This window comes from Papilio polytes, unplaced genomic scaffold, assembly GCF_000836215.1.
Source record: "Papilio polytes unplaced genomic scaffold, Ppol_1.0 DF824303.1, whole genome shotgun sequence".
NCBI classification, from domain to species: domain Eukaryota; kingdom Metazoa; phylum Arthropoda; class Insecta; order Lepidoptera; family Papilionidae; genus Papilio; species Papilio polytes.
This window is the reverse complement of record NW_013524901.1, coordinates 2678407-2688564: the sequence shown is the minus strand read 5'-3', so window position 1 is coordinate 2688564 and position 10158 is coordinate 2678407. Positions and strand designations below refer to the sequence as shown.

Sequence of the window (10158 nt, the reverse complement as noted above, 5' to 3'; positions counted from 1 at the left end):
TATGTAATTTTCCGTAAAGCGCCTTATATCGTATCAATTTGGAACGTGATTTTTCAACAATGTTTTAATATAACATTGCATACTCTTTTCGTTTTTCTTTGTATATTTCTTATGGTTGTTAATTGTTGAGCCAAAATTTTGATTTATCAATAAACGCTATAAAAGTTGAGATGAAGGGATGAATATTTATTAGTTATTAGTCTAAACTGCTGACGGATTTTTGATGAAATATGGCATACATAGCTACTTTTTTTCTACATCTGGAAGTTCTAAAAACTAACAAAGTTCAAAATCGATTGGTGACAAACAAACATTGATTTGAACGCATTTTTGATAGCTGTCATCTGTCAAAAATTAAATCGAACTCACATGTGATTTCATCTAAACAGTAAATAAACAATATAGTTTTCTTTTATAACAATACGGTGTTTTATGGCGCATTATGTCGACACGCGAAATACTTACTCTTCAATTTGGCCATTATTCCAATCATATTGGGACACATTTCTGGAATATACAGGAACTTGGATTTGATTACACAGGCACTGAAAAAAGTGAATGCAACAACGATGTGTTATATCGGGAGGGACGTAACACCAAGGGGGAAGTCACTTATACCCCAAGACTGCTGATATCTGATTTAAAAGGTAGTTTGAGGTCCTTACCGGCGGATGGTGGTTTGCCTGACGAAGATATACAGGAAGACTTTAAATGGAATGCTATAGAAAAAATACAAGAGCCAGTGGCCGAAAAGAATGAATATTTAGTAGACATTGACACGAAACCTCTTAATGAAATAGTTTCTAAACAATACCAATTAGAGGATAAGATTAATACATGGACTGATTATTTATATCCCAGGCTACATTCAAGAACAATCAATACTGTCACAGAATACCAAGGATCTAATGTATGTATAAACAGTTTTACTTATCTTGCAGTTTTAAATTGTAGTAGTTAATTTTTCTTTTAAATTAAGATCTCCTCTTTGTAACCTACAACTTTGTTAGTTTATCCATTAATAACTTAACATTTTATTTTAGGAAAGTTTCGACATCTTCCACAGTGGACAATCTTTATGGAAAAAGGACTATGGTGAATCGTTTTCTGATAAAATAAGGAACTATGTTGAAGAATGTGACAGTATGCAAGGTTTTCATGTGAACTTTGACTGTATTGATGGATTTGCCGGCCTTGCTCTAGGCTGTATTGAACATTTGTCTGATGAATACTCCAAATCAATATTAGCTCATCCAACAATACCTTCTTATTTTCCTGATAATAATCCTTCTACTGATGAGGAAAAAGAAATATCAATTGGTAAAGATACAGAGAGATTAGTAAATATTGCTTTCTCATTGAGTGAATTGTCACAACTGGCAACACTATTTGTTCCTCTTTGTACTGGCAGCAAAGGATGGAGGAAACTGGGCAAGGCATTACTATTTGATCATTTAAACTATAAGCCAGAACTGTACTACCACTCAAGTAGCATTTTAGCATCTGCTTTGGATACATTAAGTTACAAATACAGGCTTAAGTCTAACATTTACACATTGTCCGATGCTTGTGCTGATATGTCTGGTTATGGAAGAAAGATGGCAGCAGCATCACTGAGGTTACCATTTGCTATACCTGAAGATCAATATATTAATGAATTCTTAGAACTCAATGAAAAATCTCTTTACACATCAATAACACCTAATTGTGAAATAGCTCCCGATAAAATATTCCAACTAATCACTATCAGAGGAATCGAAGAATACTTAATGAAAAAAGATGAGAGAAACCCAAAATACAGTAACATCAAAGAAATGTTCGAGTTGTATTTCCAAGCAAATCATTTCCTTTCTGCTACAAATGTAACGATATGTGAAAAACCATTACAAGTAAAACCACCATACCCAAATATATTCTCAGAAAAGTTAAATAAAAACGGTTTTGTTACAAATGAGAGCAGTGGAACTAAAGTTGAGAGTTGCGCTTTGATGGCAGGTTACCATAATGGCAACTTTCTGTCAAACACAATTGAAAATTTGAGAAAGGAAGTTGGCAGAATAAAGTTCAATAAACTGCACAAGTTTAGCGGAGAAGGATGTGAAATGGAAGAATTTAAGGAGAGGTTAGAAACACTTGCAGAGTTCCAAAATAATTATGAAGAATGTTTAGAACTATAATTTTAAAATGATTTAACACTTTATTCAAGTTTTTGGCCTGTTCCAATGTTGATTGCAGCATATTTTTTAAAACAATGTAACAAAAATTAGCATTTATACTATATTTTAAAATAATAATAAAGACAAAAATATCATAAATTTATTTTACGATGATTCTGATAAAATCCATCATATCACCAATCGCACAGACACTTCATTTAGCACATTTACATTGGTGTATAAAGTCTATGTTCGATCACGATGACCGTTCGAGAGCCCTCTCCTTCATTCTCGTAATAAATGCCGCACCTTTGTTCTTTCTGAAATTTTCATATGGATCATTTAGGTTTACTCCAACACCTATAAAAATACAATGCCAGTTGGTTAATAATTTCTAATAAACAAAAAGGAAACTGCTGAAACAAAAAAAAATTAAACATGTACAAGTGTAACTGCATTTGTCAACCCAATTATGACAAGATTGAATTTCATTATTTACAAAATAATCATGTTATATCCCTTTTATTTTCTGAAATAAGATTGTATTCATGAAAATTACCAATTTTTTTTCACAGATATAACATAGCAATTTAATAAATTGGTGTTTCAATCATTCTTTATTGAAATTGAAAGCCCATTAAATCAATGTCGGCCATATTTGACTTTTTAATTCCGTGTTAATTATAGGTGAATTTTTTTATATTCACAATTATAAAGTATATATAAACGCCTTGTCTATAAATTGAAGTGATATTCTAAAATGTTAAGCAATTTGTGAGTGTTTTACGAGTATTAGTGTAAACAGGGTTTATATCATCATCATCATCATCACCAGCTCACTATACGTCCCCACCGAGGGGCTCGGAGCCTACCCTAATACGGGGTGATTAGGCCATAGTCAACCACGCTGGCCAAGTGCGGGTTGGTGGACTTCACACATATCTTTGAATTTCTTCGCCGATATGTGCAGGTTGCATCACGATGTTTTCCTTCACCGTAAGAACGTCGAGTAAATTATGTACATATGAAAATTCGAAAAATCGAAAATCACATTGGTACATGGCGGGATTCGAACCCAAGACATGTAGATTACAAGTCAAGTGTTCAAACCACTGAGCCACCGACGCTCCTTTAGGGTTTATATAATCAATCAAAAAATCGTTATATTGGTTGTTCGTTACCCTTGTACTGGTCCTGCTTGTCTCGCACGGCGCCGCCGCTGATGGGCTCCGCGATGCCCTGGCCCGCCGCGCCCAGCCCGCCCGCGCTCCATCCCATCTTCTGCAAGAGCTGGTGACCCTTGTTACTGGAGTCCAGACCGGACGTCGATGGCAACGTACCACAACTACAACATATTTATTTTTTTATATAAGATAGCTGCGGCTTGCGACTTCGTCCCCGTCAAATTAAATAATGTACCTTAAGTTACTCAGCGATAAGACATCTTTTTGATAGTGAGAGAATTTTTGAAATCGCCCCAGTAGTTTTTGAGTTACATACAAAAAAGTACACATACAAAATTCAAATAATCAAACAAATCTTTCCCTTTACAATTCATCTCAATATTTAATTTTTTTAAATTTACATATATTAGGTAATATTAAATTGAGTCATGGATGTCATAAGATAAAAATTAAATTTAGTTCAGTGAGTTTAAGTCTTCATCGCCCTTAATGTCAATAAAAAAATAACCTGCACCAGTTATTTTGTCATAGTTTAAGAATATCGAATATTATATAGAGTAACACTGAACTAACAGAAAACTAGGCGGTGTAGGTGATCTGGAACGTTCTACGCGTCGAGATCTCGAGGGCGGCGAGTCCCGCGCGCGCTCGCGCTCTCGCTCCCTCTCCCGGTCTCGTTCTCGCTCTCGCTCCCGCGACTTGCTGCGTGACCGAGACCGGGATTTTGAACGCGACCTCCGACGATCTGCAATTATAATTACCGTTAAATACACAATACATTTTGTTGGCCATGTGATTAGCCTTTTTTTACCCTAACCTTATTTTCCCTTATTTATATCAATTTTCATTTTTTAATTCCTTTAACTTTCTCCGCGCGATCTTTCCTTATTTGTATCCTTTTTATATTTCAAATAAAAAGTCGCACCATTCCGTTACATCATAAACTGTTACGTCATAGTTCTCAAAATAAATAAAAAGGTAGATCTAATATTCATTTCTGACAACACTCACTATCTCGGTCTCGCTCTCTCCTCCACGATGTCTGTTTCCGTCTGGGAGACGGCGACCGTGACTTTGATTGCACTGGAGATTTCTCTGGCGTCTTGCTTTTTGATCTATAACAACAAACATTGACTTTATTATTTTTTATTGGTGATTAGCTGTTCCCGTGCGGATTCCTCCGCATGGAATTATAAAAACTTTATTTACAATTTGACAAATGTAAACTTTGTTTACATTTGTCAAATTACAAATGTCAAAATGACATGACATGATGACAACCTTGCTTCCTTGACGTTGGCAGCAGCTTTCCCACATTAGGGCTTTTATCCAAAATATTTACCCCTAAGTTTAATGACGTTAAAATAAATAAAGCCTAAAGCGCCTAAGGCGTGACGTAAGTGTAGGGCTTTTTATTAAAAACAGAATTATTCAAAAATATGCTGAATTGCTGACATCTTAGGCAACAAAGAAGTGTGTTTTTACGCTTTATTATAATAGTATAGAAGTAAAGATTGGTAAAACATTATATTTTAGAAAACAAATTCTAGACTTTTCTATTGCAGTTATTATTGTTTACCTGTATCGTCTGCCGGGTGGTGTGGGCTGTTTCTGCAGGTCTTTGGGTATGGGACTGGGCGACTTGGAGCGCTGTCTCCTACCCTGCGCTATGTCCTCTTCCTTGCGTTTGCGAGCCGCGTTCTTGGCTTTGTAGTATTCATATAGACCAAGCTTCTCCCATCCTTCACTAAAATTGGAAAAAAAAAAGATTATTTTAATACAACATTACTAATGCTAGGTTTTGGGCTTTGGTTGTTTTTAAATATTTAATGGACACCAATACTCGGTACAGACAAACCGAAAGCAGAGCATATTTTTACAAATAAAATAGACTCATACAATTCAAGAAGTTAATTTTAGACTTTTATGATCAAGAGCGAGAGTCTTTACTCTCAAGTTGAGCCTTTGCTCAACTTTATTAGCCAAAAAAAAACTGGTCTGTTTTAAACTTCAGTCTGTGTGAATGGAGCCTAAAGAGAAATTAACTAACTCAAAAATTATTATCGAATCTATAGAGGTGTGCTAGGATCATGAACATGGAAATATGTCTCTGCCTATTCTAAGTTAAAGGTATAAGATATTTTTATAGGGATATTATGGTATGTTTATTATGTAAAACTTACTTATCCCTAGGCCGCTCGTGGTTGGGCAAGGCGTAGAAGGCGTCGACAGCCGCCAGCAGCCGGTCGTTGGGCGGCGCGGGCGGCGGCAGACGGATCTTCGCAGGGTCCAGGGGACGATACCGATCCTCTTCCAGCTATATTAATATTAATACATATTACAATATTGTTTATATACATAGGAACAATCATGTAAAGATTCTATAATACCAAACATAACACATAAGTTGACATTCCATGCATTATATACTTACCATAACAAATGCTTTGATTAAAAATCAATAGATTAACTGTAAATTTGTAAAGTAAATAAAAATATTGCTTACCATTATCAAAGGCACCATCAGACCCGCAGGCAACTCAAAATATGGTGCAGAAGGCATTAAGTCTTCGTTATTTATTTCTGGGAATGGCATGAATCCTGGGGGAGGTTTACTAAGATCTGGAAGACCATTTTGGAATGCTAACAGGGGTAGTTTGTCAGGTGGTGTGAAACCGGGAGGTGGCTGGGAGAAATTCACTTTTGGAAGATTTGATAGGTCCAGTTTTTCTATTTCAACAGGTTTTTTATGCGCCATTATTTGATCAAACACTTGACTATCGTAGCTGTTCTCGTTCCCACTCATACTGTTGTTAGAGGCGTAATTATCTCCGCTCTCGCTGCCGAACTGATGGCTCGAGTTAAAGTTTTGTTCATGAAATCCCATCGGAGGGAAATTTGGTTCATTAAAATTGTTTTCAAATTGTGGTGGTGGCACATTTTTCTGATGAGTATTATCTTTGTGTTCCTGATTTTGCAATTCCAATGCATGCTTTTGCATCTCCAATTGCTGAATCTGTTGCATTGTGTGAGCTACAAATGCTTGATGTTGCGATTGATAGCTGAAAATTTACATTAAATTAAGTAAAGAAATAAGTATCTAATCTTAATTAAATAAATGAAATGCATACTTTTCGAATGTTGCTTTAGTCTGTTGTGTAAGATGCGAGATGGCGTTAGAGTGGTGCGCGATGAGGTTGGCCTGATACTCCTGGTAGGAGGAGGTGGGGCTCTTCATTTTCTCAATGACCGAAGACTCGAAATAGTTGGACTTGGACTCCCACAAGCGGAGCAGCTTGTTAAGCTTCGCCTCCTGTTCCTCGGTGACGGCTGAAACAGATCAATGTTTACATGGTTGTCGCTAGAGTCAGTCGACTCAAGCAAGTTACCTGGCTGGCGCAAACCGCAGGTGATGGTGTTCTAAGGATGCTTATTATTCAAGATGAGAATGCAGAATCGAACAAGAGACCTAAATCTCGAGGACATTATTATAAATATGTTACCTATACTGGCATTGCAAAACATGGGAACCACCACATTTTCCAAATTTTTCTTGAGATCTTCCGCGTTTTTGCGTGCACTGTAATTAGGAATAAGAGCATCATAGACACCGAATAGATAATTGCAGCAAGGGACAGGAAACACTTGATAATGGTAATTAAAATTACTCTTCACAAAATGTACTACAACTTTAATGAAATAATTATAAAGTTTATATTTGAAATCAACAATTCGAAAATATACAACAAAACTTTATATTCATATTTAAATATTACCTAAAACTATTCTAAAATCTTACATATAATAACTAAATCTTAAAACATTTTAATAATAAAAATAAATAATAAATGGGTTTGTTAGCAACAATGATTTTTTTTATAAAACAATGAAGTATTAGTTAACAATGATCACATATGTAGTAAATATATTTAATTACCAGTGGTGTAGCACATCATTTACAAGGTAAATGATATGAAGTTTCTGGGTGAAAGCTGCTCCGGGCTGGGTCACTTTTCTTAGGAGGTGCTGTGAGATCACTTTGCCTGCATCATGTGATGTTGCATGTTGTAAAATCCACCCTTTACCTGAAATTATACTATACTATTAGTTCAATATCAAAATTGAAGGTAGTTAATTTTTTTATTTCACTGCATAAAAATGAATACAAAGTCAAATTCAATAGAAATGAGGTCCTATTCACAAATTTCACTGGCTGATAATGTCATTTCCAATCTAAGGTTTTATTTTAAAATGTTTTTGTATTTAGGTTGATGATACAAACATGTCCATTTTAACTAATTCCATGATTACAGTCTTACGAAGTTAAATTAGTTTAAAATACATAAATTTTATAATTCCACATTTCTATTGAATTTAACTATATCAATTTTTATATGATAAGTTAAAGCTAGTACTGTTATATCTATAAAAATCAAGTGCATATGATAGAATACATGACTAAAAAACTATGGGTGTTAATTGAGCAAATACATTGAATTAAAAAACTACAGGAAATTAATTTCATTATCATCCAGAATGAGATTAAATAATGAGCTACAAAACATACTATTTTAAAGACAAAATGTTAAATTACAACCATGTAAACATTGCTACAGAGTATTTAAACAAAATTACATTAATTACACACATAGAAATAGATTTTAGTCCTGCTAAGTCTCGAAGAAACATCATTTAATAAATTACATTAGAAAATTTTAAAAAATATTATTAAAAAATGTGATGCCAGATTTAACACTTATTACGGCCAGTCTTTTACATTCAATTACACTATCCAATATTGAGATTTAAGGCAATTACAACGTTAACATAAGATGTGATAACGCTGATTCCTCTATAGTAAATTAAAACACTTACCCGAAGAAATGCTATCCTTAGTACATGATTCTATTATTGGTTGCAAAATATTGTCCAATTCACTGAGACTGATGTTGTTTTCATCAGCCATAATCTGAATGGTTTCCATTTGCGCCTTGCCCACCAACTCATTGATCTTAGCTTGCTGTTGCTGTATCAACACCTACAATCATTCCTTTATATTACTTTATGTACAACTATCGCATGCAACACCGCAATTAAAAAAAATAAAAGCATACTAAGTATACATGACAAATTACATCAAAATACATTCAGCTGTGGAGGAGAAACTCTAACAAACATCCATTCCTCTAAACTTTTCATTTTAAGATTTAGATAATAAAAAAAATATATAGATAATTACATATATTAATTATCTATATATTATAATATAATAATTTTTGACTTATTACATTACTTAAGTAATAAAGATATTTAATTATATAACATTAAATTATATTATAGACGATAGTATATAAGACTCAAGTTTTAAATTATATCATCCATTAAAAATACTGTACCATATCAAACAATCGTTTCCATAGAATATCTGTAGCTGTTAGCACATTATGATGTAATATTGTATGAGGATGAATTATTTGATGAATGGTTTCTTTTATTTTTATAAGGGAGCAAACTAGCGGTGATTTCTTCATTATAAAATCTTCTAGCACTAGTACAATTTTTTTGTAGTACAAAAGTAGCTTGATAGCAGTTTTTGTAACATCAAATATTATGCTTACATTCCAATATCTAGGAATAATTAATCTTAGGATTTAATTAACCTTATATAAAACTAACCGTATGCTGAGCACTGAGATTATTCTCCGACTGAGTTATCTGTTCCTTGAGCATGTTGATCTGTACATTGATGTTGTCGATGTCGTGAGAGTGATGAGCGGGCGCCGCGGGTGGGACGGAGTTCACCGCCAACCATTGCTGGAGCGCCGGTGCGACCGCCATCGTAGCCGCGAGCCCTAGCTGCGCGGCCGTAGCACCGCCCTGTTGGGGCATTACATATTGCCTGTTCTGTGCCATATAAGCCCCGGCGGGCGCGGGAGCAGACTGCCCACCGGCCGATTGCTTTAGAACTATAAACAGCGGAGGTTCACTTGAAACGGTTATCACAACATGCAAACAAGCGATCGGCCGCGACCGCAACATTCTATCTTTGCCATCAGTGATAAATGCTTACTTGCTTGTTCTGTCGTCACTTTATACTGGTAGTAGTTGAAGTGCTCTCCGCCGTACAGGAAACTGAACTTAGGGTTGTTTTTTTGTTTTTGTTTCGTCATTTTCTCGAACTCTGGGCCATTTCTCGCAACAAACTGAGCCAATTTATCTATTATGTTGCGAAGGTCTTGATCTTTAAATGTAAACGTTAGGTATTAAACAGAGTAACTATGATTTAATAATTTAAACGCAATAAACTAAACATTACCTGCTGGAGGTTGTGGAAGCTCCATTTTTGTTAATATTTTTTGAGGTTAATGATAATTTTGTCTAATTTTCATGTACCCATTTACAAAAAATACTTGGTATCATTTTATAACGGTTCATATATAATTTCACTACACACAAAGTTTAACGAGACATAAGTTATAATGTAATTGTTTATTTGTCACAAAACACTTTTACCGCACTAACGCGATCAACGTCGGCCATTTGTAATTCAGATTCACATTTAATTTCAGACTGCACAGAATATATAATAATAGACATTGACACAATCAAGGTCTGATATTTTGTTGGGTTTAATTCAATTTGTCTTCAAATCGATTTACTTTAACGATCGTATTTTATAATTCCTATTGAAGTTTTGTCAATATAATCTTACCATTTGACGTTATTACAATGTTTTAAGGTAAATTCATGATTTTGTGATGGAGTACAAAGTTGTGTTCGTTAATTTTATTTTAATAACAATCAATCTACTATTTCTT

General features: G+C 34.5%; 2 protein-coding genes across 5 annotated transcripts; one reads left to right on the top strand and one right to left on the bottom strand.

Annotated features, from left to right (window-relative positions):
- Nucleotides 1-339: 339 nt before the first annotated feature.
- Nucleotides 340-2282, top strand: LOC106101530 (protein misato). Its single transcript, XM_013280785.1, has 2 exons — nucleotides 340-910; nucleotides 1044-2282. The coding sequence occupies exons 1-2, from the start codon at nucleotides 443-445 to the stop codon at nucleotides 2175-2177; spliced, it is 1602 nt and encodes a 533-aa protein (XP_013136239.1). The 5' UTR covers nucleotides 340-442; the 3' UTR covers nucleotides 2178-2282.
- Nucleotides 2283-2302: 20 nt separating this feature from the next.
- LOC106101504 (calcium homeostasis endoplasmic reticulum protein) lies at nucleotides 2303-9904 on the bottom strand. Of its 4 annotated transcripts, none has more exons than XM_013280750.1 (14): nucleotides 9657-9904; nucleotides 9411-9581; nucleotides 9017-9306; nucleotides 8216-8378; nucleotides 7278-7425; nucleotides 6844-6920; nucleotides 6472-6670; nucleotides 5847-6402; nucleotides 5524-5657; nucleotides 4920-5087; nucleotides 4352-4455; nucleotides 3914-4085; nucleotides 3338-3501; nucleotides 2303-2516 (listed from the first exon to the last, which is right to left on the bottom strand). In XM_013280750.1, the coding sequence occupies exons 1-14, from the start codon at nucleotides 9679-9681 to the stop codon at nucleotides 2413-2415; spliced, it is 2475 nt and encodes an 824-aa protein (XP_013136204.1). In that variant the 5' UTR covers nucleotides 9682-9904; the 3' UTR covers nucleotides 2303-2412. The 4 variants fall into 4 exon arrangements, with proteins under 4 accessions (XP_013136204.1, XP_013136213.1, XP_013136230.1 ...); XM_013280759.1 differs by having other exon boundaries at nucleotides 2303-2476; XM_013280767.1 differs by having other exon boundaries at nucleotides 2425-2973; nucleotides 3305-3501.
- Nucleotides 9905-10158: the final 254 nt, after the last annotated feature.

Bases quoted from the DNA above. Each gene is read 5' to 3' on its own strand.
- LOC106101530 (XM_013280785.1), top strand. From the start codon at position 443: ATGTCGACACGCGAAATACTTACTCTTCAATTTGGCCATTATTCCAAT. The intron at 911-1,043 runs GTATGTATAAAC...ATTTTATTTTAG, and splicing joins CAGAATACCAAGGATCTAAT to GAAAGTTTCGACATCTTCCA.
- LOC106101504 (XM_013280750.1), bottom strand. From the start codon at position 9,681: ATGGAGCTTCCACAACCTCCAGCAG. The intron at 6,671-6,843 runs GTAACATATTTA...GATCTGTTTCAG, and splicing joins GTTTTGCAATGCCAGTATAG to CCGTCACCGAGGAACAGGAG. The intron at 4,456-4,919 runs GTAAACAATAAT...TTGTTGTTATAG, and splicing joins CCACCCGGCAGACGATACAG to ATCAAAAAGCAAGACGCCAG.